A 27,357-nucleotide genomic window follows, 5' to 3' on the forward strand; every position below is an offset into this window, starting at 1 on the left:
TATCTCAGTAGATAATGGATATTTCCTCTAGAACTTGTCCAAACCATTTTTTTAAACTTAGATATACTAACTGCTGTTGCCACAACCTCCTGGTAAAGTGTTCACAAACTATTTGTTGAGTGATAAATGTGTCCTCTTGTTTGTTTTAAAAGTTTTACCATGTAACTTCATTGAGTGTCTCCTAGTATTTTTTGAAAGAATAAACAATTCCTTCATATTTACCCGTACTACACCACTTATATCCCTCCTCAGCCATCTGTTTTCCAAGATGAAGAGCCCTAACCTCTTAAGCCTTTCCTTATATGAGAGGTGTTCCATCCCTTTAATTACTCTTCTTTGAACCCTTCTAATTCCACTATATCTCTTTTGAGATATAGCCAATGAGAATTGCATACCAGTGTTCTCCCCAGAAATTTTTTCCAGCTGGGTAGTATGAAAAAGTAGCCGGGTTGGGCGGGATGGGGAAATTTGGTGGTGGGGAAAAATTAACCCGCTCTTTTACTAGCATTTTTAGCGCGTGCAAACCCCTGCGCTGCATGAGAAAACTAATGCCAGCTCAATGCTTGCATTAGCATCTAGCACGCGTGGCAGTTCCTCCGCGCACTAAGCGCACGCTAAAACCACTATCGTAACTTAGTAAAAGGAGCCCTAAATGTGTACTATTTTTATTAATTAATTATTATTATTATTTTCCAATGCTCAATATGACTTCCTTTTTTAAGGTTTGACACTTATGCCAGAATATTTTTACTAAATTTAAGAAGTATTTGCCCTCTTTCAAATGGTATAGAGGTTAAAAAAAGGGAAAGGCGTTAATGAAGTCATTAGATTCAATCTAGCCATTTATTTCTGCATGAATTTAAACAACTGAAAAAAAAGATAAATATAGCTCATCCAGTCATACAAGAAATGACTCTACAGCAAGGGTGCCCACACTTTTTGGGCTTGTGAGCTACTTTTAAAATGACCAAGTCAAAATGATCTACCAACAATAAAATTTAAAAAAAAAACACAAAGCACACTGTACGCAGAGAAAATGTTAATTATCATTTATATTCCTCGGGTTTTCAAAGAGGTCAAGGCAGACGATTCTATGCAATGTCACCTCAGGAACAACTATACAAAAATAGACAAATATACCCCCTCCCTTTTTACTAAATCGCAATAGCAGTTTTTAGAGCAGGGAGATGCACTGAATGCCCTGCGCTGCTCTCGATGCTCATAGGCTCCCTGCGCTAAAAACCGCTATTGCGGTTTAATAAAAGGGGCCATAGTGCAAAATATAGACAGCAGATATAAATTCTCAAAACAGACACATTTTGATCACTAAACTGAAAATAAAATCATTTTTCCTACCTTTTTGTCTGGTGATTTCATGAGTCTCTGCACTTCCTTCTTCTGACTATAAATCCAATATTTTTTTCTTTCTGCCCCTCCCCTTTTCTTTCTGTCTCTCTTTCTTTCTCTCTCCCCCTGCCCCCCCAAGCCATCGTGCCAATTTCTCCACTTCCCCGATTCTTTCCCTACCCCCTAAGCCACCATGCTGATTTCTCCCTGCTTCCACGAGTCAGGCCAGGACAAGCGCCGGACTCACAAGACTTCATCTCTGATGTCAATTCTTACGTCGGAGAGGAAGTTCCAGGCCAGCCAAGAGGCGATTGGCTGGCCAAGAACTTCCTCTCTGACGTCAGAATTGACGTCGGAGGTGAAGTCTTGTGAGTCCAGCGCTTGTACGCGCCTGGCCTGGCTCAGGGAGGCAGGAAGAAAAAGATTGCCAAGGCAACGCGATCGACTCACATTGCCTTTGCGATCTACTGGTCGATCGCACTCGACCATTTGGGCACCCCTGCTGTTATGGTATCCTGTCCTGACCTGAGGAAAGGGGTTTAGTTCCCAAAAAACTACCTTATTTCCATTTCCTATTTATAAACTTTAATCAATAGATACAATACTACTTGATTCTACGTAAAGCAACAAAAAAATTTTTTCTACCTTTTGTCGTTTCTGCTTTAATCATCTTGTCTTCACTCTTCTTTCTAGCCAGCATCTGTCTGCTTTCTTCCATACAGCATCAGCCCCTTCCATCCACTGTCTGCCCTCTCCCTGTTCCATATGGCATCTTCCCTCTTTTTATGCTCCTTCAATAAACTGTCTATCCTGTGCCCCTTCTCTTCTCCTTTGTACATGATTGATTTCAGTTCTGCCACCTCTCCATTTTTCTCTCTCTGTCACCACCCCGTCCCCTATGCTCTTGCATCTCTCTCTTCTCCTTTGTTTCCTTCGCACCCCACAGTCTGGTATCTTCCCTTCCCTGATTCTCTGGTATCTCACTCCTTTCCTTTTCTTCCATCTCTCCCTCCCCCTCCATGCTCTGACTTCTCCACCCTAACCCTTTCCCCCTTCCTTTTCCCTTGGTCTGGCATACTTTCCTCCTTCCCTCCAATCCCTGGCATCTCGTTTCATTCCCTCCCTCATCTTCTTTCTCCCTCCGGTTGGGTGTAGCAAGTCTCTCTCCCTCTGCTCCCTTTCCTCCTTCTGTCACCCAAGGCCTGGCGTCATGAACTTCTTCAGGCAGCAGCATTCACAATTCGCTGCTGTTGCCAGCTTCGGGCCTTCTTCTCTGTCGGGTCCTGCCTTCATGGAAACAGAAGTAGGCAGGACCCGGCAGAGAGGAAGGCCTGAAGCTGGCAACAGCAGTGAATTGTAAATGCTGTTGCTAGCCGAAGAAGTTCATGACGCCAGGCCGAGCACCCGTGGCAGACTGCTACTCTCCCCCCCACGACCCTCCTATCTCTCCCTCCCTCCCATCATGAGACTCTAAATAGCACTGCTCTACTCTAAGCAGGCTGCTTCAGGGCTTTCTCCTAACGTGATTCCCTCTGGCACGTCACTGATGAGGGAAGGAGGGAGAGATAGAAGGGTCGGATCGGGTTGGGGGGGGTGCCCAGGATGATGATGAGGCTGCTGCTGCCAGCGAATCCAGCAAGGGTGAGGCCCCAAAGCACAGCACTGGCGGGCCCTCTTTGGCCATTTCGGGTCCTAGGCCTGTGCCTATCCTTTAATCCGGCCCTGCTTCCCTCCCCCCCACCCATATGCCCTGACATCTCTCTCTTCCACTCCATGGTATGGTATCTCCTTTCCCTCCCTCCCATGTTCTTTGCATCTCTTTCCTCCTTTTCCTGATCTTCCTTCTCCCTCCTTCCCTCTCTCTCCCCAATTGGGTGCAGCAGCATTTCTCTTCCCCCTCCCCCCATTGGGTACAGCAGTATCATCAGCATTTCTCTTCCCCCCCAATTGGGTACAGCATAAGCAGCATTTCTCTTCCCCCTCCCCCTATTGGGTACAGCAGCATCATCAGCATTTCTTTTAACCCCCCCCCCCCCAATTGGGTACAGCAGAAGCACCAGCATTTCTCTTCTCCCTCCCCCTCTAATTGGGTACAGCAGCATTTCTCCTCCCATTCACCCCCCCCCCCCCCCCCCCCGGTCTCACACACCTGGCAGATTCGCTACAAAGGCAAGTTGCAAGTTTCCCTTCGTCGCTGACCTATCTCCCAAAGGTCAGCGACAGAGGGAAGCTTACAACTTGCTGCTCTTGCTTACTTCAGGCCTTTCTTGTTGCCGGGTCCTGCCTTCGCGGAAACAGAAAGTAGGCAGGGCCCGGCAGCGAGAAAGGCCTGAAGTAAGCAAGAGCAAGTAAGCTTCCCTCCGTGGCTGGCCTATCTCCTGCATGCTCTGGGGCTCTAATGGTCCGTGCTAGTTTCTCTTCCCTACCCCCCCCCCCCCCGACGTAACTTCCGGTTTCGGAGGGAAGCCGGGTTCGAGTCGCTTGCTGGGTTTGGTTTTGTTTAAAGTCCAGCAGGAGTCTTTCGGCGGCTCTTCAGGCAGCGTGTTAAGCAGTGGCGGCAGCAGGATTCGGCAGATGACAGCTGGGCGGGCATCTAAATTTGCTGGGCGGAGTGCCCGGCTGAAAAGCGCTGGGGAGAACACTGCATACAATACTCAAGGTGAGGTCGCACCATGGAGTGAGTACACACCTGCTCCAGACCCAGCAAGCCAGAGCCATTCAGCAGGTTTTAAGCCACAAATTGCAAGCCCAGAGAATCAGGAAGCCACAGGCCACCTCCTGGCAACCAGCCCAGGCAGAGCTTGGCGAGATAGAAGCCACTGAGAAAGCTTAGCAGCCACATTTAGAGAGTGCGTGTATCTCTATATACTATACGATTCTTTTGATATATCTGTCGAAGACTCACAAGACTTCTGAGGCAGGCCGGTTAGGCCGAAACATGTGCATGTCGGGTCATTGAGTCATTGCATGAATTTATGAGACTTTGGATGAATAAAGGCATTTGAATTTATCAGATGAGTTGATGGATACTTTTTTTGTGCGCCCATTCTGATTGGGACAATTCCTCTCTGGTTCTGTGATCTTCTTGGACTTGACATTCAAGACCGTTTTTCTGGTCACCATTACATCGGCACGTCATGTATCAGAACTGTAGGCTTTGTCTTGCAGGGACCCCCCACTGTGTTTGCCTGCCTTTCAACCAACAGGTTCCAAGTCTCAGGACCGCCTGCTAAAGACACTGGATGTGCGCAGAGTTCTTCTGCATTATTTGCAAATCACGAAGTTTCATCTCTCTGACCATTTGTTTGTACTGACTCATTCAGTTAAGTAGGGCTTCCAAGGCCACAATTTCCAGTCATCAGCTTACATTCTTGCTGGGAAACAGTCTCCTGTTTCCGTAAAGGCGCATTCTACCAGAAATTTGGCTTCTTCGTGGGCCTCAGCTAGAGCTGCCAAGTTCTACAGAGTGGATGTGGCGGCAAGCCTTTGGGTCCTCGGTCTTACAGGTTGGCACAGCAAGCCCGCTCATGCTTTTGTGGGGACTGCCTTTATACATCCTTACTGTCTAGAACAGTGTTCTTCAACCTTTTTACACCCATGGACCGGCAGAAATAAAATAATTATTTTGTGGACAAGCAAACTACTAAGACTGAAATTTTAAAAAAACCATTTCCATCCCGTCTCCGCAAACTCGGTTCCCACAAACCATCTGATCCCATCTGCACAAGCCACAGTTATGATTTTATATTGAACGTATTTTATAACAGTATAAAAAGAAACAATATTCTGTACAATTGTCATTTTATAAATACATATATACAGAGCAAGGACCAACAAAACCCCTGTCTCCCCTCCCCTTCACATATAACCCCTTTACTATCAAGAAAACTAAACTAGCCAAATTATTACAGAATGCTACACAGAAATATCATGCTAACAGTATACTGAAGTCACACATGACAGGAATTGTGTTAGGTGAGTGCCCCCTGGTCAGAGAGAGCTCTAAGCCAGCTGGAAGCTAAAGAAGAACTGCCTGGGCTTTGCAGTCCCCAGTTATGTCTCTAGCAGGATACATATTTCAAATCTGATATATTCTAATGACAAAATAAAAATAAAATGATTTTTTTCTACCTTTTGTTGTCTCTTATTTCTGCTTTCATCTTCTTTTCACTCTTTTCCTTCCAGCGTCTGCCCTGTCTCTTTAATCCAGCATCTGCCCGTTCCATTCACTGTCTGCCCTCTCCCCCTTCCATATGTATCTGACTTCTTTCTATGTCCCTCTCCCCTTTCCATCTAGCCTGTGCCTCTCCTCTCTCCTTTTTACATCATTCATTCCAGCTTCACTGCTTTCTTCATTTTTATCTCTCCTACACCAGATCTAGCATCGTTGTCCTTCTGCTTATTTCTCTGATGACCTTTCCCATCATCAATCTCTACTTTCTCATGCCTGTCTCTCCCCTTCCCCTCCTCTAATCTCCCTGCCAGCTGTTTCCTTCCTTTTTTCCTTCTCCCTTCTAACCTCCCCCTGTCCAGCAGTAACTCTCTTCCCTTCCCTTTCTCTCCTCCCCTCCCAGCAGCATCTCTCCTTCTCCTTTCCTCCAGATCCAGTAGCAGCTGTCCTTTTTTTCCCTTGTCCAGCAGCTTCTCAGACTCCTTTCCCTCCTCCCCTCCCAGCAGTATCTCTCCTTATCCTTCCACCCAGATCCTTTTTTTTTCCCTTGCCCAGCAGCTTTCCAGACTCCTTTCCCTCCTCCCCTCCCAGCAGTATCTCTCCTTATCCTTCTCTCCAGGTCCAGTAGCAGCTGTCCCTTTTTTCCCTTGCCCAGCAGTTTCCCAGCCTCCAACAGTGGCTTTCTCCCCTCCCAGCAGCTATCCTTACTTGCCAGCGCAGTGATTCAGAAAGGCAGCCTCAGGTTCTTTGATGGGTTGTGCCACCACTGAGGAAAGAGGAAGTTGCATCATCAGACATGGCTGCGAATCAGCAAAAGCCCGAAGGCTGCCTTCCTGAATCGCTGCACTGGTAAGTAAGGAGAGCTGCTGAGAAGGGAGAAAGCCACTGTCGGAGGCTCCCCATGATCTCTCTGGCCCTGCGCGGACCAGCTGGAAATGATATCTCATCAATCTCACCGGCCCTGCGCAGACCGGCAGGAAACTGAAGTTAATCAATCTCGCCGGCCCTGCGCAGACCAGCAGAAATTTCCTGAGGACCGGCACCGGTCCAAAGACCAGCGGTTGAAGAACAGTGGTCTAGAATGTCTCATTTATTGCACTGGAAATGGGGATTATGTACTTGCCCTGGTAAGCTCTTTTCCAGTAGATAGGTGAGACATTCTAGACTCCCATCCTGTTTTTACTGCGCCTGATTACAGTTTTCATTCAGTTTATGCTTCTACAAGCTGATTCTTGGATGCCTGTCAGCCCTTGGGAGTCTGGGAAGAATTTATATATACGTTTACATTTATTGGGGAGTAATTTCTGAACTCCTTTGCAGCCTATGTTGATGGTTAATAGTACTGTTTGGTTCCTGTTTGAGCAGAACAATTTGTTTGAGCCTTATGCTACAAGTACCTCTACTTCACAAGTATTGGGTGGCTCTACATAAGAACATAAGAAGCGCCATCTCCGGAACAGACCCTAGGTCCATCAAGTCCGGCGATCCGCACACGCGGAGGCCCCGCCAGGTGTACCCTGGCATAGTTTTGGTCCCCATATCGCTCCAAGCTTCTCGTAAAGAGAAGTGCATCTAGCCTACCCCTACCCATGTCACTTCATGCCACTCATAAGGAGATGTACATCTAACTTACCCTTAAATCCTAGAATGGTGGATTCCACAATTACCTCTTCTGGGAGAGCATTCCAGGTTTCCACCACTCGTTGCGTAAAGCAGAACTTCCTGATATTTGTCTTGAACTTGTCCCCCCTTAGCTTCAGCCCATGTCCTCTTGTCCGTGCCACATTGGACATTGTAAATAACGTTTTTTCCTGCTCTATTTTGTCGATTCTTTTCAGTATTTTGAATGTCTCGATCATATCCCCTCGTAGTCTCCTTTTCTCAAGGGAGAACAACCCCAGTCTCTTAAGTCTTTCCTCGTAATCCAGGTTCTCTATACCTTTCACCAGCTTTATTGCTCGTCTCTGCACCCTCTCTAGCAGTATGATATCCTTCTTTAGGTATGGAGACCAATGCTGGACACAGTATTCCAAGTGTGGTCTGACCATCGCTCTATCAAGATTAAGATCAAGATTTCTCCTCTGCCTGTCTTCCTAGATAAATATCTCATCCCACATATCCCTTCCAGGGCCCTCAGGTCCACTAATCAGAATTTATCAACAGTCCCTTCAATTAAGGATTTATATTATACTAGAAACCCAATTTTCTCTATTGTCACGCCCTCTCTCTGGAATGCAAAGCCATCGAACCTTCGCTCTGAAAATTCCCTAAACAAGTTTAAAACACTCCTTAAGACATTCCTCTTTAAAGACACTTATCAAAATTCCAACTGAGTTCCCAAATAAAAATGGGAAAATAAAAACACTTTCAGGAAGGGATACCCCATTTTTTCCTTTTGTTTTATCCTTCCCTTCCTCCCTCCCTTTTATTTTTATTTATACAATGTATTTTAAAAAACTTTCCCTTTCTTTCCTTCTGCTCCATACCCATTGTAATCAAGTCTCTGTTTTGATCTCAATCCCCCTATTTTATTTTAGTTTTGTTATACATACTTTTAATATTTTAAATAATTATTTTTACTTTTTATCATTGTAAACCGACCAGATACTTGTGATGGTTGGTATATCAAAATATTAATAAACTCATTGCAATTGTTTGTTGACTGTAAATCAGTTTGTTCTTTACTATGGTACATATCCAGGGCAGGGGGGGGGGAGAGGGATTCTTTATGTCATAAATTGATTTTTGAATATTTATAATTGGGATGGGTGTGAAGATATCACTCACTATTCAGAATAGATAGGATATTTATGATAATATATGTTAGTGTTATATGGAATGATAATTGTTTGGGTGGATGGGTTGGGGGGAAAGGATGATTACGAACATGAGAAAGATGAATGTGCTTTTATTGTATTACTGTGAGTTGCATTGGTTGCATGCACTATTGTAGTTTTGAAAATTAATAAAGAATTAAAAAAATAATAATATGGGTACTGACTGAAGGTGGAGCTAGAGAGTGAAAAATCCAGAGTAGAGTCCTTCTGCAGCATGTGGCTAAAGGGAAATAACTTTACTGTCTAGAATGTTTCACCTACTTACCAGGGTAAGTTCATAATCTCCTTATCTTTAAATGGTTTTTATAAAACTCATTTTAGTGAAAGCATTTCATCCTTGAGCAGCAGTATCTATACCCTTTGTACTCAAGCCCTTGTGCGGGATTGTAGAGTAAATTCCTGGATAAAGGCTACACTGGCTTTGATTCTGAGAGCTGAGGTGGGAAAATCAAAACCTGTGCATAGATCTCTTGCTTTAGTCAGATTGGAGTAATCCTAGTTCTTAAATTATGAAAAGGTAATATTTGGGTTTTGAGATCTGTGTAGCACTTAGATAAGTTAACAGCTGACCATTGTTTTTTGCAGGGAATTTTATGCACTAGATCCTTCTTTCCCCAAGATGAATTTATTGACTCGGACACAAGAAGGGAAGAAGAGGCAGTTGTACATGGTCTCTAAGGAGCTTAGAAATGTGCTGCTGAACAATAGCGAAAAAATGAAGGTAGAATGATTATGGTTTATTTTCTGAAAATTATTTTCTTTTTTGAGTCCCAAAACATGACACCACAGGATCAATGTGTGGGTCTCAAACGTATGCAATGAGTATAATGACGCTTGAACAAATGATGAAAAAGGCTGCTGCACACAAGAGACCTTTATTGTCCAGATGCCTGTCTTATGCTTCTCCACATGCATATGTAGACCAATAACCACAGATTTTCTGATATCACCACATATAAGAACCTGTGAAGCCTGACTAAACCAGTATTTCTGTCTCTAGCAGGTGGTAAGTGCCAGTGCAGCTATCTGGTGTATGGCTTTGGTAGGGTAGTTGATTGGATCTCTAGTGTTAGTTTAAAGGTTTTTGTTGAGCTACACTTTAGTGCAGGGCCAAGAATTGGATCTTCCATGTAGATCTGGTCTCTGATCAGCATTGTTTGGTTCCAGGAGTGGTACCTTAATCCCTCAACTTCCCCCTTCCTCCGCACTCCATAATTCCATTCCCCTATTCTCTCCTCAGTTTGGCTAGGGGTGAGCAGGGACAGTCTGGGTGAAGAAATAAATAAAGGAGTTGTACTAAAAAAGGAAAGCAAATAAGTGCAACACAAGCCACTATTTCAGACCTGGGAAGTGTGGGGGTGACAAGTTCCCTAGCACTGTGCATTGTGGCCAGTGCAATATGAAGTGGCAGCATCAAGGTGAGTCCCACTGTAGCAATGGTGTGCAGGTGATTCAGTAGATGAACTAAACTAACGGTGATCAACCTTGGCGCTTAGGATTTCCACAATGAATATGCATGTGATCTACTGTATTTGCATAAAGTGGAGGCAGTGCATGCCAATAATCTCATGCATATTCTTTGGGGAAATCCTGAAAACCCACTAGATCAGTGGTCTCAAACTCACGGCCCGCCAGGAACTATTTTGAGGCCCTCGGTATGTTTAACATAATCACAAAAGTAAAATAAAACAGTTTCTTGATCATATGTCTCTTTAGCTATAAATTACAATATTATTATTAAGACTTGGCCAAAAGGAAATACAGTGGTACCTTGGATTACGAGCATAATCCGTTCCAGGAGCATGCTCGTAATCCAAAATGCTCGTTTATCAAAGCGAGTTTCCCCATAGGAAATAATGGAAAGTCGCTTTGATAGGTTCCCACCCTTCCCCCCCCCTCCCCAAGGCCAGCAGCGCTGCTCCCCCCCCCCCACGAGAATCGGCATCCCCTCCCCCCCCGTGAACTGGCACCCCCCCGCAGCCATCGGGCACCCCCCGCCGCGACCTGAGGTCCCTCCAACCCACCCGAACCCTCTTCTTACTTTGATGTAGCCTCCGTACCGGCACCAGCATGTCCTGTGCTGAGCTGGTGCCCAAACATCTGCCTCCGGTGCTGGGCCTTGAGCATGTGCGCATGCTCAAGGCCTGAGAGTTCACGTTGGATGTGAGTTCACGTTCGACGTGAACTCTCAGGCCTTGAGCATGCGCACATGCTCAAGGCCCAGCACCGGAAGCAGATTTTTGGGCACCAGCTCAGCACAGGACATGCTGGTGCCGGTGCGGAGGCTACATCAAAATAAGAAGAGGGTTCGGGTGGATTGGGGGGGACCTCAGGTCACGGCGGGGGGGGTGCCCGATGGCTGCGGGGGGGTGCCCGATGGCTGTGGGGGGATGCCGGATTGCGGGGGGGAGGGTGCCGGTTCGCAGGGGGGGCGCATGCAAATCGAGGCGCGCTCGGTTTACGAGGCACCAAGTTTGCAAATGTTTTGCTCGTCTTGCAAAACACTCGCAAACCGGTGCACTCGTAAACCGAGGTACCACTGTATTTGTAAACTATAAAGCGTTTTACCTCATGCAAAATTGTCATTTCTTTAATAAGACATTTAACTATTTTTTCTGAGGCCCTCCAAATACCTACAATTCCCAAACTGTGGCCCTGCAAAGGGTTTGAGTTTGAGACCACTGCACTAGATTGAGGCTCTCAAGAATGAGGTTGGATACTCCTGTGCTAAACATTAGTGCAATACGTACCCTTAACCAAAGTTAATGTGCTCACTGTTTCTGCTGAACAATATCATGTACTACTACTAATCATTTCTATAGTGTTACTAGACATATGTCGAGCTGTACATCAAAACATAGAAGAGACAGTCCCTGCTCAAAAAGAGCTTACAGTCTAGTGGGGGAATTATAGAGGGAATGATAAGACAGATACTGGTGCTGGGGAGTACATTCATATTCCTGTTGGGACACTCAGAGGAGACTTACAACGCTGCCCTGTGCTCCTGCAGCAGTGTTTGGTCTCGAGGAGAATCGGGCAGGCATTGAGGTAGACGGACCCCTGATGTCATCGGGTCCGTCTTCCCTGCTCGTGGATTTGCCTTTAAAATCTGAAACGCTGCCGTGGTTGCGGCCGCAGGGCGTGGCCGAAGGGGCGTGCTCTAAGGGGCAGGTCATGCCCCTAGGGAGCCCCTTGGAGCAACGAGGAGCTGGGGAGACGGAATATTGGTTCTTAACTTTTTCTCTTATCATGGGCAAAAGAAAAATTAAGCCTAAAAGCTCAACACCTGCTGTTCTGGGACTTATGGACAGACATTTGATAACTTCTACAGAAATTACTTCGCGACCCCTACTGGACATGAACTCTCCCATATCAGGAGCTTCGATGAGTCCCCTCGAAAGGACCCCCCCCTTCATCCAATATCGTGTATTAGCGGGAATATTATACCCGCTACATCCACTGAATTAGTGGGATCTTCCACTCAGATAAGTAAACTAGATTTTTCCAAAATACCTAAACCACTTGAATTTTCAGGTGTAGTAGAAGATCAACCATTAGCAGTGGAAAAACAAGATATTACCCTTGAGGATGTATGGCTAGGTATTTCTAGAGTTGAAGGGTTTCTCAGAGAGTCAGTGAAACAATCTGTGGGTTATTCACATTCTGTATCTCAAAAGTTTGAGAATGTGGATTCCAATTTAAGTACAGTGGAACCTCGGTTTGCGAGTAACCCGGTTTGCGAGTGTTTTGCAAGACGAGCAAAACACTCAGCAAACTTTTGCCTCGCAAACCGAGCATGTTCTGGTGTACGAGCACCTCCCACCCGCTCTAACCGGCATCGCACCCCCCCCGCAAACGCCCCCCCCCAAGAGAACCGCAAAGCACCCCTGTGCTGAAAGTGGCATCCGCCCGCCCTTCCTCCCAAGCACGGTCCTTACCCCTTCTGCTCGTTGTAAGGGTGAATGTGAGCTCCTGCCTCTTGCCTGGGCTGGGCCTTGAGCATCTGCGCATGCTCAAGGCCTTCTGGCTCTCATTCTCTCGGAGAGAACGAGATCTCCGAGAGAACGAGAGCCAGAAGGCCTTGAGCATGCGCAGATGCTCAAGGCCCAGCCCAGGCAAGAGGCGGGAGCTCGCATTCACCCTTACAATGAGCAGAAGGGATAAGGACCGTGCTTGGGAGGAAGGGCGGGCGGATGCCGCTTTCAGCACAGGGGTGTTTTGCGGTTCGCGGGGGGGGTGTTTGTGGGGGGGAGGGTTGCGATGCCGGTTCGGGGGGGTGCGATGCCGATTAGAGCGGGGGGAGGGGGTGATGGAGCAGCGCTGGTAGCCTCGGGGGGGGGGGGGGGGGGTTGGTGGAACGTGGAACGAATTGTTCAAGTTTCCATTATCTTATATGGGGAAAGTTGCTTTGAAATACGAGTGTTTTGGTTTAAGAGCATGCTTCTGGAACGAATTATGCTCTTAAACCAAGGTACCACTGTATTTTGGATAAAAGATTAACTGTGGTTGAATTTCAAAGTAATACATTGCAAGCTGTCTCAATATCTGCGGTTAAGTACTCTACGGTGTTACATTCTAAAATAGAAATGTTGGAAAACATGCATAGAGCGAGAAATCTACGCTTGGTTAATTTCCCTGTGACTCATTTACTATCTCCTGAAATCTTGTTAAGGAAATATTTTAAAGAAATACTGGGATTACCCAACTCGGAGAATTTCCCAATTAATAATTGTTATTATATTCCGCAAAAGAAAATACAATCCGACCAGGAAGTGGATCATCTGGTAGCAAGTGAAATAAACCTGACAAGAGTTTTTGGAAGATACTCAGGATGTTATCCAGACTAGTCCACTATGGTATTAACATGCATGAGTGAGATAGATAAAATGCTAATTATGAAACTTTATTTTAAAAACAGGTTGACAAAATTTTGTGGAGACGTAGTCAGAATTTTTCCTGATGTCTCAAGAGCTACTCAATTAAGGAGGAAAGAATTTTTGAAATTAAGAGCAAGAGTCTTAGCTCTTGAGGCATCTTTTTACTTAAAATTTCCATGTAAATGTCTTGTTAAATTACAAGACATTGAATATGTTTTTTGGGATCCAATTCAATTGCAACAATTCTTAATATCTCGAGAACAGAAATGATTTTCTTCTTTAATGTTTACAAATGACTCAACACAGAGAATATAGGTGGTTTTTAGATTCCCAAATAGTATGGAATGGTTAAGATTCTTTTCGAATCAAAACCAATTCTTAGTTTTCTTCAATTTTTATTGGTTAAATTGTGGTATGGAATGGAACGACGGGGGAGGAGTCAATTAAGATGGCGGACTGAAGTCGTTTGGCTGAACGCTCCTGAGCCTATCTTCCTAATAATGGTGAAGCGCAAGTCCAAAACTCGGGTTTTTCCTATTGAACCCGAGTCACAGCAATTACCTGGCCCTATGAACGCGTTCGTCGAACGCCGGGCCCAACGAGATCCGGTGAGAGCCTCGGCGCAAGGTGGGGGCATTTCGGAAAGCCCTTCCACCTCTTTTGAGGCGGTCAGCTTCTCTCCGGAGGAACGAGACACGCCGGCGCAGCCACTCCCTCAACTGTGTTTGCAGGGTAAGGAGAGTGAAGAGAGCGTGGCGGTAACTTGCGGGAGCTGTGAGGAGGAGGAAAATGAAGAACTGGCAGCCCGGAGAATGTCTACAGCATTTCCAACGCAGGAGGTCTTGGGGAAAATGGAGGAACGGCAAGAATCACCATTACCTTTAAATTCTCAAACAGGTACTGAGCAACTTAAAGATTTGGATATTAAATGTTTCCTAGCTCCTCTAGAAAAGCCTTCAGTGGTGGATTTAAACTCAATTTGGGAGGCAATCTCAACATTACAGATTTCCCTGGGAAATCAATTGCAAATTCTGTCTACTTATTCTGCAGGGATACTTTCTGAGACTTTAAAATTGCAAAAAAAAGTGGGCAAATTGGAGGAAAAATCATTAGAACATGAAAGAAAATTGGAAGTTATGTTGAACATTGAGAAAAAAATCACTTGAGCAGGGAAAAAAGTTGGAAATATTGGGAGCACAAAATCAGCTCCTTATGAGGGATAATTATAATATCAATTTCAAGATGGAGGTTCTTGAAAATGTAGTACGGAGACAAAATTTGAGACTGATTAATTTTCCAAAGTTAATATCCACTACAGCTCTTGATATGTTTAAACGGTATCTTTCGGAGATTCTAAAAGTCCCACAGAGTTCCTTTCCACCAATTTCAAAAATATACTATATTCCCTTGGGAAAGAAGAAGACTCCGGAGGACAAGCAAGAACCAGGAATAGATGTATTGGACTTAACAAACTTATTAGAGAAGTCAGAATCAGAGGAATTAATGGTTGCCACACTTTTTGTACAATTAGCATTAGATTCAGATAGAGAATGGTTTTGAAGTTGTTTTTTAAATATAAAGATGTTTTGTTTTTGAATCAAAAAATAAGAATGTATCCAGATGTTTCTAGGATAACTCAAAAAAAAAGGAAACAGTTTTTGCTCTTGAGACCACAGGTGTTAAAAATTGGAGCTACATTTATTTTGAGATACCCCTGTAAATGCTTAGTTAATTATAGGGGAGCTAAATATATCTTTTTTGAATCTGCACAGTTATCGAGGTTTATATTAGATAAGGAGGTGATGTGTGCAAGTACCCCTATTTGTAACCAAGAAAATGTTCCAAGTTAGTTAATTGGGTCCACTTCAGTCAGCCTAAATTTCTTATGATTTGCTGGATTAATTAATTAGTCTCCGATTTGTGATACTTCTCCCTCATTATTTGTGGACTAATTAACAGTAGAAAGAATGTTAAAATTTTCCTTATATTCTTTTATGTTATGTACTGTAAGGTGGATACTGTTTTATTCATCATGATTGTGTTAACATATAATTTAAACTTAATAAAGATAAAATTTAAAAAAAAAAAAAATTGTGGTATGCCTTTCCATTTATTGTGGGCTTGAAAAGGATTGTTTGTGTTTGTATATGATTGTCAAATTTGATGTAAGTTACCTTTATCCTCGATATCTTTGATTTTGTAAACTTTTAAATTTATAAATTAAAAAAAAAAAAAAAAGACAGATACTGGTGCTTAGAAGGTGGGTTGGAGTTTAAAATTGAATGCATCTTCAAAGAAGTGGGCTTTGAGTCTGGATTTGAATATTGCCAGAGATGGAGCTTGACATATCAAGTCAGGCAGTTTGTTCCAGGCATATGGTACAGCAAAGTAGAAGGGATGGAGTCTAGAGTTGGTCATAGAGAAGAAGGGTACAGATAAGAGAGACTTATTCGATGAGTGGAATGCCTGGGCTGGAGTGTGGGGAGAGAGGAGCACCAAAAGATAACGTTGACATCATAGGCATCACGGAAACATGGTGGACTGAGGAAAACGTCTGGGACACTATGCTACCGGGATACAAACTAAACCATAGAGACAGAGTGGCTCAAAAAGGTGGGGGCGTTGCCATATACGTCAAAGAGGAAATTGAATCTGCTGGAGAGAACACGCCACAACTGACGGATAAGTTAGAGTCTCTATGGGTCAAAATTCCAGGAACAAATGGCCTGGAAACGAAGATTGGCATCTACTACCGACCCCCAGGGCAGTCCAAAGAAATTGATGGAGAAATGACAGACGAGATTAAACGCAACTGCAAGGGAGGCAACACAGTTATCATGGGTGACTTCAACTATCCGGGAATAGACTGGAACCTAGGCATCTCCGACTGCATTAGAGAGACCAAGTTCTTGGATGCTGTAGGCGATTGCTTCCTGGAACAACTTGTCAAGGAAAATACTAGAGGAAATACAATTCTGGACTTAATTCTAAATGGCCTGCGAGGACCAGCACAAGATGTAGAAGTAGAAGGGACGCTGGGAAGCAGTGATCACAATATGATCCGCTTTGATCTGGATGCAGGGGAGAAACATTGGTCCAAAATGACAGCCACGGCATTGAACTTCCAAAAAGGGAATTACGAAGGGATGAGACTCATGGTAGGGAAGAAGATTAAGAAGAGGATAAGCACTGTAAAAACGCTAGAGCAAGCTTGGTCCCTTTTTAAGGACACAGTCACCGAGGCGCAAAATATATATATACCGCGTATCAACAAGGGATCCAAGAGGAAAAAGAATAAAGAACCGGGTGGCTCACTGTAGAGGTGAAGGAAGCGATCAGAGACAAGAAAACTTCATTTAAGGAATGGAAAAGGTCAAAGACGGATGAAAACTGGAATAAGCACAAACAACATCAACGCAGGTGCCATAAGGCGGTAAAAGGGGCCAAAAGAGACTACGAGGAAAAAATAGCCAAGGAGGCGAAGAACTTCAAGCTGTTCTTTCGATATATTAAGGGGAAGCGACCCGCAAAGGAAGTGGTGGGACCTTTGGATGACCATGGAATAAAGGGAGCACCAAAGGAGGACAAAGCAATCGCTGACAAACTGAACACATTTTTTGCATCTGTATTTACCGAAGAAGATGTACACAGCATACCGGAACCCATCAGGCTATATGCTGGAAATGAAGACGGAAAGCTGACAGGATTGACGATCAGTCTAGAGGAGGTATGTAGGCAGATTGATGGGCTTAAGAGCAATAAATCCCCGGGACCGGATGGCATCCATCCGAGGGTCATCAAGGAACTGAAAGGGACCATAGCTGAACTGCTTCAACTAATAGCCAATCTGTCGATCAAATCGGGAAAGATTCCGGAAGACTGGAAGGTAGCGAATGTTACACCGATCTTCAAGAAAGGTTCGAGGGGAGATCCGGGGAGCTACAGACCGGTGAGTCTGACCTCTGTACCTGGAAAACTAAACTAAACCTTAGGTTTGTATACGGCGCCATCTCCGCAAGCGCAGAGCTCGGCACGGTTTACAGAGTTAAGAGGAAAGGAACTACAATGAAAGGATATAGGAGAGGGACTAAGAAGATAGATAGGGACAGGATACTAGAGAATGGGAGGTGATTAGATTTTTGAAAAGAGCCAAGTTTTCAAGTGTTTGCGGAAGGATTGGAAGAAGCTTGAATTTCTGAGCGGGGATGAGAGGTTGTTCCAGAGTTCTGTGATTCTAAAGGGGAGGGATGTTCCAAGTTTTCCTGCGCAGGATATACCTTTTATAGAGGGGAATGATAGTTTCAGTTTTTGGGAGGGTCTGGTGGAGTGTGGGTTTGAGGAATTCCAAAAGAGTGGGATAACAGGAGGAAGGACGCCATGTAGGATCTTGAAGGCTAAGCAGGCACATTTAAAGAGGACTCTGGAGTATACTGGGAGCCAGTGAAGCTTGGAGAGGAGTGGGGAGACGTGATCGAACTTGCCTTTTGCAAAAATAAGCTTAGCCGCAGCGTTCTGAATTAGCTGAAGTCTATGGAGGTTTTTCTTAGTTAGGCTTATATAGATGGAATTGCAGTAGTCCAGTCTAGAGAGGATGGTGGATTGAACGAGGACGGCGAAGTGAGAATGATGAAAGCAGGATCTCACTTTCCTCAACATATGAAGGCATTTTTTTACCAAGGAGTTGAGCTGATCATTGAAGGAGAGAGAGGAGTCTATGACGATGCCTAGGACTTTGCTTGAAAATTCAAGCTGAAGAGTGGGGCCGGAAGGTAGTGGGATGGAGGTGGGTAAATGATCTAATGTTGAGCCGAGCCAAAGTAGTTTTGTTTTGGACTCATTCAGTTTCATTTGTACAGATTGGGCCCAGGATTGGAGATTCGTTCTACATGTGGATATGTTCTCAGCGAGGTTAGAGAGGTTCCAGTCGGTCTCGAGGAGGATGAGATGTCATCAGCGTAGGTGTAGAGAGTTTCTAGGGGGGATAGAAGGAGTTTCAGAGAGGACATGTAGATGTTGAAAAGGATAGGAGAGAGAGGGGTGAGCCTTGCGGGACTCCACATTTCGGCTTCCAGGGGGGGGATGAGGTACCGTTTATGTTAACGGTGTAGGAGCGGAAGCGTAGGAATTTCGAGAACCAATCTAGGACTGTGGAGCTTATGCCTATTTCGGAGAGTTGGAAGATTAGGATATCGTGATGGACGATGTCGAAAGCTGCAGAGAGGTCGAATTGTAGGAGAACAGCGAATTTGTTGCGAGAATAGAGTTGTTGCACCTTAGAGATTAGTGAGGCCAAAAGGAATTTGGTGCTGAAGTTGGGTCTGAAGCCGAATTGGTGGCGTAGGAGAATAGAGAATCTTTCTAGGTAGGATGAGAGTTGAGAGAATATGATGGATTCTAATAACTTGGTTAGGAGAGGGATACTTGCTATAGGACGGTAATTTGATGGTATGGAGGGGTCAAGGTCGGCCTTTTTCAGTAGAGGGGTCAATGAAATATGTCCCATGTCAGAGGAGAAAAGGCCCGATGTTAGGGCAGAGTTTATAAGTTCGGTGAGGGAAGCGATGGCCTGTGTAGAGATATTCTCGAATAGATAGGAGGGGAAAGGATCCAAGGTGCACTTGCAAGTTTTTAGTTTGAGGCAGAGTTTGGAGACTTGCGATTCGGAAACAAGCTCGAAGACGGTCCAGGATCTGTCGGCTGGAATGGGGGTGGAGTCAGGTAAGGTAGGGTAGAGGTCAGGGAGTTGTAGGAGACTGTGGGTGGGAAGGAGCATCTTAGGTTGGTAACCTTTTCATTAAAGAAGTTTGCAAGGGCATCGGCTGATAGAGACGGTGGGAGCAAGGATGGGTCTTTTTTTGTAGTTAGGGAGCGCCAGATGTTAAACAGCGCACTGATCTGGTTGTTGGATCTAGAGATCTTGTCTCCGATAAAGTTCTTCCTGGCTTTTTTTAGTGTTGAATTGTAAAGTTTAATATTGACCCTCCAGGTCAGAGGGGGATTTAGATTTTTTCCATTTGCACTCCAAAGCGCGACATTTCTGTTTCAGTTCTCTGTGAAGAGGTAAGTACCAGGGGGCCTTTCGGGTGTAGGAGATGGTTTTAGTGGATATTGGAGCAAGGGAGTGGTAGGTGGACTCGGAGAGGGCGGTCCAGTTGCGCCAATGGGATTCGGAGTCTGTAGGTCTAGGGTTGGAGGAGAGTTGGTTGAGGAATTTGGACCAGAATAGATTGCTCGAGGTTTTTTTGCGGAAGGTTATGGAATGAGAGGAGTGGGGTGGGGATTCAAGATGTGACATGTAAATGGGGAGGCAGGTAGTCCCTAAGAAGTGCTCAGACCAAGGGACTTGTTCCCAGCGAGTGTCGTCGGTTGAAATTTTGAAGGCGGTAAGATCGAGGAAAGTGGTGAAGTCTAGTGTGTGCCCTTTTTCGTGGGTTGGAGATGGGGTGGGTGAGGGGAAACCTAGAGAGGTAAGGAAGTTGTTGAATTCAGTCGTGTCCTTGCTGTTGGTGTCGTCAAGGTGGAGATTGATATCACCAACGATCAGAAGTCTTTGAAATTTAAGGAAGGCGTTTGTTATGGCCTCAAAGACAAGATTGGAGGAATTGGTCCAAGGGGTAGGTGGGCGGTATAGTAACAGGATGCCCAATGGGTGGGTGCGGAGTTCATCATTGACTGAGGCAAGCAAATATTCTAGAGAAGCGCGAGTGCCCGTCTCGAGGAGCTGGACGTCAAAGAAAGATTTATAGAGGAGTGCCAGACCACCTCCTTTTCGATTGGGTCTGGGGGAGAAGAGGCCTTGGTAACCGTGGGGGAGGAGTTCGTTTTGTGTAAATAGATTGTCTTTGGCGATCCATGATTCCGTGATGCACAGGAATCCAGGGTCGAGCTCGTCTAGAAGGTCCTTCAAGATTTGGGTCTTAATGCACACGGATCTGGCATTGCAATAAAGTGTCGGGACTGGGGTGAGAGAGTTCGAGGCAGTGTTGGGAAGATTGGCAGGGGGCAGGGGCTTTAGTGAATCTTGGTTGACTTTTCGGGGGGTTTTCTTGAAAAGGGGATTTCTGGTGTGTATCAGTGTGGGGATTCTAAGTCCAGGGCAGATGTTGTTGGTGTTAGCGGGGTCGAGTAGGTTGGGAGAGAGAGGTTTCAGACAAAGGGAAGTATAGAGAGGTGAGCAGAGTAGGAGGAGAAGGAGCCAGAAGGATGGATTCATGGCGGGGTTAGGACAGGGTGGTTGGTGTGTGAGAGTCTGCAGCAGGGGGAGATTAGAGTTAGTTGAGGAAGGAGCAGGGGAACTTAAATTAGGCTGGCTGAGGGCAGGGCCAAGAGTAGGGAAGAGAGGTATTTTTTTTTTTTTTAGGGGTAGGTCAAAAGGGGGAGCTTTATCGGTGAAAGCAATTAGCAGCTAAGCACTTTCCGTATGGAGCATGGACGGAGAGACTTGGGGCAGTAGATGGATAACAGGGGAGATTGCGCAGTTAAGGTTTGTGTGTAGCCCAAGGATGTGCTGGGGGGAGCAGGGCAACCGAAAAGTGAGAGATTGGTAAAACCTTTGGCAGAAATACAGTTTGGTGTTGAACTAAGCAAAGACAGAATAAAATTTGGCATCTAAACAAGAGCATAGACAATAATAAAATATGGCACAGAAGCAGGTATATAAACAATGATAAACTTTGGCATTGGGCAGAATCCTGGTTGGACAAGGGGAGCTATGAGTCTGGAGGCCCTCAGTGGACTTCAATAAGCCAAGGAGGGGGAGGGCGGGGAGGTGAGGCAGAAAGGAGCCCGAACGTGCTTGAAACTGTCTTGCACGGACTTCGGCAGCTCTTGGGTGGGCTGTGGAAGGCAGAGTTCAAGTGAAGAGCAGAAGCAGGGCCGATCACTCCTGCTCGAGTGGCGTCGGGTGGAGGAAGGAGGGACAAGATGGAGGAAGCTTCCTCCTTCCTCTGCCTTGGAGTCGCTGAAGAAGAAAGACTTTCGGCGGCCCGCAGTGAGCTGAAGAGAAGCCGGGTCGCTCTAGGGATTGGTCCTTTAGCAGCCCTCGGATGGGCTGGAGGAGAGCAAGGCTCGCAAGTGAGCAGGGCAGGGCAGAATCACTGATAAAGGACAGCATCATTGATCACCTTGACTGAAACGGGCTGATGACCAGTCAGCACGGTTTTAACAAAGGCAGATCGTGTTTGACAAACTTGCTGCACTTTGAGGGTGTAAACAGACAGATAGACAAGGGCGATCCAGTCGACATTGTATATCTGGATTTTCAGAAGGCGTTCGACAAGGTTCCGCATGAACGACTACTTCGGAAAATTGCAAGCCATGGAATTGAGGGTGAAATACTCACGTGGATTAAAATCTGATTGGAGCATAGGAAACAGAGAGTGGGGGTAAATGGACAATACTCGGACTGGAAGAGCGTCACCAGTGGGGTGCCGCAGGGCTCGGTGCTTGGACCCGTGCTCTTTAACATCTTTATAAATGATCTGGACATAGGTATGACGAGCGAAGTGATTAAATTTGCGGATGATACGATTTGCTGAAACAAGGCTGCCCTGTGAACTTGTAAAAGCTAAGTTACTCAGATTTTCATATTTCAGCATTTCATATTTCAGCTTTTCACTGGTTTTCAGCATTATATCTGCTTAATTTCTCTTCTCCTCCCTGTTTCTTACTAAAAAATATAAAAAAAAAGCACAAAAAAATCCTTCTCTTTCCTCTGTTAAATCTTATTTCCTCTTCCTGCAGTTTTGTTTAAAATACTGTGTTTTAGGTGGTATAGAGCCTATATTTCTGGTGCCTGTGGCTCAGGGTGACTAAAGTAGGGAAAATCCTGTTATAAATCCTGTGTTTTAGGGTAGCACTGATAGAACCTGCAGTTTTGTTTAAAATACTGTGTTTTAGGTGGTATAGAGCCTATATTTCTGGTGCCTGTGGCTCAGGGTGACTAAAGTAGGGAAAATCCTGTTATAAATCCTGTGTTTTAGGGTAGCACTGATAGAACCTGCAGTTTTGTTTAAAATACTGTGTTTTAGGTGGTATAGAGCCTATATTTCTGGTGCCTGTGGCTCAGGGTGACTAAAGTAGGGAAAATCCTGTTATAAATCCTGTGTTTTAGGGTAGCACTGATAGAACCTGCAGTTTTGTTTAAAATACTGTGTTTTAGGTGGTATAGAGCCTATATTTCTGGTGCCTGTGGCTCAGGGTGACTAAAGTAGGGAAAATCCTGTTATAAATCCTGTGTTTTAGGGTAGCACTGATAGAACCTGCAGTTTTGTTTAAAATACTGTGTTTTAGGTGGTATAGAGCCTATATTTCTGGTGCCTGTGGCTCAGGGTGACTAAAGTAGGGAAAATCCTGTTATAAATCCTGTGTTTTAGGGTAGCACTGATAGAACCTGCAGTTTTGTTTAAAATACTGTGTTTTAGGTGGTATAGAGCCTATATTTCTGGTGCCTGTGGCTCAGGGTGACTAAAGTAGGGAAAATCCTGTTATAAATCCTGTGTTTTAGAGTAGCACTGATAGAACCTGCATTTTTGTTTAAAATACTGTGTTTTAGGTGGTATAGAGCCTATATTTCTGTCTTACCAGTATTCAGCCATTGTTTTCTGCTGATTAGGTGGAGAAGGGAGGGGTTCTGTTTTACTTCTAAGGTTAATTGCATTATCTTTGGGACATTGCTGAAACAAGGCTGCCCTGTGAACTTCTAAAAGTTAAGTTACTCAGATTTTCATATTTCAGCATTTCATATTTCAGCTTTTCACTGGTTTTCAGCATTATATCTGCTTAATTTCTCTTCTCCTCCCTGTTTCTTACTAAAAAAATATTTAAAAAAAGCACAAAAAAATCCTTCTCTTTCCTCTGTTAAATCTTATTTCCTCTTCCTGCAGTTTTGTTTAAAATACTGTGTTTTAGGTGGTATAGAGCCTATATTTCTGGTGCCTGTGGCTCAGGGTGACTAAAGTAGGGAAAATCCTGTTATAAATCCTGTGTTTTAGGGTAGCACTGATAGAACCTGCAGTTTTGTTTAAAATACTGTGTTTTAGGTGGTATAGAGCCTATATTTCTGCCTTACTAGTAGTCTTACTTATAGTCCCACCAACCCCAGGGACCACTATTCATATATAGAGACCCATATAATCAGGACTTCACAACCAATCAAGATGACCTTTATTCTATGCAATCACTGTGGTGCTTTAATTCCAAGACATACTATTTGGAGGCTTAAGGCTTGCCCCATCTGTCTTCAACTTGCCAGTATTAAGGAGGAGCTCTGTAAACTTAAACAGGAATTGAATACAATTAAAGCAGCTTCCATCACTCCACAAAATCATACCAACTTACCACCTCTACCTCAAAGAATAAAACAACCCAGGAACAAATGGGTCACAGTAGGCTCAGGAAGACTGCGACATGTAACACAGAAACATCCACCTTCACTAATATTACCTCTACAGAATTCCTTCGCTCCACTAGTGCACTGCGATACTCAGGAAAACAGAAGGGAGGTGGGACTGGAACCAATGAAAGAAACTCAAGAGAACAAGAGCACCCTAAGTAAAAATAAAAAAGCCAAAAACAGAAAACTATTACTGTTGGGAGATTCCATCATCAGAGGCATTAACCTTGGAACACAGGGCGAGGAGTCCAAAATAGTGAAATGTCTTCCAGGATCCTCAGCTACCAGGAGTTCCAGGCAAATACCGTATTTTCGCGGATATAACGCGCGCGTTATACGTGATTTTACGTACCGCGCATACCCCTCGCGCGTTATATGCCTGAGCGCGGTATACAAAAGTTTTTAAACATAGTTCCCACCCCGCCCGACGCCCGATTCACCCCCCCAGCAGGACCGCTCGCACCCCCACCCCGAACGACCGCTCGCACGCGCTCCCACCCGCACCCGCATCCACGATCGGAGCAAGAGGGAGCCCAAGCCCTCTTGCCCGGCCGACTCCCCGACGTCCGATACATCCCCCCCCCCGGCAGGACCACTCGCACCCTCACCCCGAAGGACCGCCGACTCCCCAACAATATCGGGCCAGGAGGGAGCCCAAACCCTCCTGGCCACGGCGACCCCCTAACCCCACCCCGCACTACATTACGGGCAGGAGGGATCCCAGGCCCTCCTGCCCTCGACGCAAACCCCCTCCCCCCAACGACCGCCCCCCCCCAAGAACCTCCGCCCGTCCCCCAGCCGACCCGCGACCCCCCTGGCCGACCCCCACGACACCCCCCCCCGCCTTCCCCGTACTTTGTGTAGTTGGGCCAGAAGGGAGCCCAAACCCTCCTGGCCACGGCGACCCCCTAACCCCACCCCGCACTACATTACGGGCAGGAGGGATCCCAGGCCCTCCTGCCCTCGACGCAAACCCCCCTCCCTCCAACGACCGCCCCCCCCCCCAAGAACCTCCGACCGACCCGCGACCCCCCTGGCCGACCCCCCCACCCCCCTTCCCCGTACCTTTGGAAGTTGGCCGGACAGACGGGAGCCAAACCCGCCTGTCCGGCAGACAGCCAACGAAGGAATGAGGCCGGATTGGCCCATCCGTCCTAAAGCTCCGCCTACTGGTGGGGCCTAAGGCGCGTGGGCCAATCAGAATAGGCCCTGGAGCCTTAGGTCCCACCTGGGGGCGCGGCCTAAGGCACATGGGCCAAACCCGACCATGTGTCTCAGGCCGCGCCCCCAGGTGGGACCTAAGGCTCCAGGGCCTATTCTGATTGGCCCACGCGCCTTAGGCCCCACCAGTAGGCGGAGCTTTAGGACGGATGGGCCAATCCGGCCTCATTCCTTCGTTGGCTGCCTGCCGGACAGGCGGGTTTGGCTCCCGTCTGTCCGGCCAACTTCCAAAGGTACGGGGAAGGGGGGGTGGGGGGGTCGGCCAGGGGGGTCGCGGGGCGGTCGGAGGTTCTTGGGGGGGGGGCGGTCGTTGGAGGGAGGGGGGTTTGCGTCGAAGGCAGGAGGGCCTGGGATCCCTCCTGCCCGTAATGTAGTGCGGGGTGGGGTTAGGGGGTCGCCGTGGCCAGGAGGGTTTGGGCTCCCTTCTGGCCCAACTACACAAAGTACGGGGAAGGCGGGTGGGGGTGTCGTGGGGGTCGGCCAGGGGGGTCGCGGGTCGGCTGGGGGACGGGCGGAGGTTCTTGGGGGGGGGGCGGTCGTTGGGGGGAGGGGGTTTGCGTCGAGGGCAGGAGGGCCTGGGATCCCTCCTGCCCGTAATGTAGTGCGGGGTGGGGTTAGGGGGTCGCCGTGGCCAGGAGGATTTGGGCTCCCTCCTGGCCCAATATTGTCGGGGAGTCGGCGGTCCTTCGGGGTGGGGGTGCGAGTGGTCCTGCCGAGGGGGGAGAAGAATCGGACGTCGAGGGGGGGCATCAGGCTTTCAGGATGGGGACAGGACTTCAAGGGGGAACAGGCAGATCTTCAAGGGGGACAGGCAGACCTTCAAGGGGGACAGGACTTCAAGGGGGGACAGGCAGACCTTCAAGGGGGGACAGGCAGACCTTCAAGGGGGGACAGGACTTCAAGGGGGACAGGCACGGAGAGGCGGGGCAGTGCACCGAAAGTCAGGGCGGGTGAACGGTGAGTCGGGGCAACCAGAGGAGAGTCGGGGCAGTGCACCGAAAGTCAGGGTGAGTCGGGGCAACCAGAGGAGAGTCGGGGCAGTGCACCGAAAGTCAGGGTGAGTCGGGGCAACCAGATGAGAGTCGGGGAGGGCGAAAGGAGAGTCGGGGTAGCCAGAGGAGAGTCGGGGAGAGCGAAAGGAGAGTCGGGGTGGCCAGAGGAGAGTCGGGCAGCATGCGCGTTATATGCCTGAGCGCGGTATAGAAAAGTTTTTGTACATATCATCGTGATTTCTGCGCGCTATACCCCTGTGCGCGTTTTACAATGGTGCGCGTTATATCCGCGAAAATACGGTACTGACTATAATTAAGGAAGAAACTAAGGATTTTAACACTGATGTTGTTATCCATCTGGGAACAAATGACCTGGCCAACAACTCCACACTTGCAGCACAGAAAGCTTTTCGGGAGCTTGGTGAGGGCGTGAAACCTTTTGTAAAGACTTTAGCTTTTTCTGAAATACTGCCTGCATATGGAAAAGGAGAGCAAAGAATGAAAAACACAGAGGACTTTAATAGATGGCTCAGAGCCTGGTGTCATCAAGAAGGCTTCAGGTACATAGGAGGATGGGGAAATACATGGAAGGACAAGAAGCTATATTGCACTGATGGGCTACATATTACTACAGCAGGAAAAAGAAACCTTGCAGAGAAATTTAGACAATATTTTTCTAGGCATTTAAACTAGAAGGTGGGGGTGGTGTATGTAGAGACCACCCCCGGCAAAAGAAAAGATGTGATAGTAGTAAAGGCTGCAACAAAAGCAATATCAGCAACTCATTTCTTAGTATTGCAGCGGAAAGTGAAACGACACAAAAATCCATACGAAAAAGGAGATTATCGCTGAAAAATAGCTGGAAAGCGATGACCACAAATGCTCGCAGTCTAAGCAACAAAGTTCATGATCTGCAAGCCCTGATATTAGAGGCAGATCTAGATATTGTTGCTATCACAGAGACATGGTTCAGTGAATCACATGGATGGGATGCAAACATACCGGGATATAATCTTTTTAGGAAGGACAGAGATGGTCATAAAGGTGGAGGAGTAGCTCTCTATGTAAAGATCAATATCCAAGCGACCGAAATGCAAGGGACCTGGGGAGAGGAAGAAGCGATATGGATTGCTCTGAAAAGAGAAGATGGAACTTCTATCTACGTGGGTGTAGTCTACAGACCTCCGACTCAGTCGCAGCAAATTGATAAGGATCTGATTGTGGATATCCAAAAGTTTGGAAGGAAAGAGGAGGTTCTGCTGTTGGGAGATTTCAACCTGCCGGATGCGGACTGGAATGTTCCGTCTGCGGAATCGGAAAGAAGTAGGGAGATTGTGGATGCCTTTCAAAAGGCTCTGCTCAGACAAATAGTGACGGAACCCACAAGGGAAAAAGCGATATTGGATCTGGTCCTCACAAATGGAGAGAGTATCTCTAATGTTTGAGTGGGTGCTCACCTGGGTAGTAGCGATCATCAAATGGTGTGGTTTGATATAACGGCTAAAGTGGAGAGCGGCCG

The 27,357-nt window shown here is 46.4% G+C and overlaps 1 protein-coding gene across 3 annotated transcripts in view; it reads left to right on the plus strand.

The window, feature by feature from the left end:
• Window positions 1–27,357, plus strand: part of NSUN2 (NOP2/Sun RNA methyltransferase 2) — a 922,747-nt gene that overhangs the window by 676,676 nt on the left and 218,714 nt on the right. For all 3 annotated transcript variants that reach the window (XM_033929740.1, XM_033929738.1, XM_033929739.1), the window contains exon 15: window positions 8,941–9,076. In XM_033929740.1, coding sequence (XP_033785631.1) covers window positions 8,941–9,076 — 136 coding nt within the window. The remainder of the gene's footprint in view (window positions 1–8,940; window positions 9,077–27,357) is intronic.

The sequence above is a fragment of the Geotrypetes seraphini genome, chromosome 2 (assembly GCF_902459505.1).
Source record: "Geotrypetes seraphini chromosome 2, aGeoSer1.1, whole genome shotgun sequence".
NCBI classification, from domain to species: Eukaryota; Metazoa; Chordata; class Amphibia; order Gymnophiona; family Dermophiidae; genus Geotrypetes; species Geotrypetes seraphini.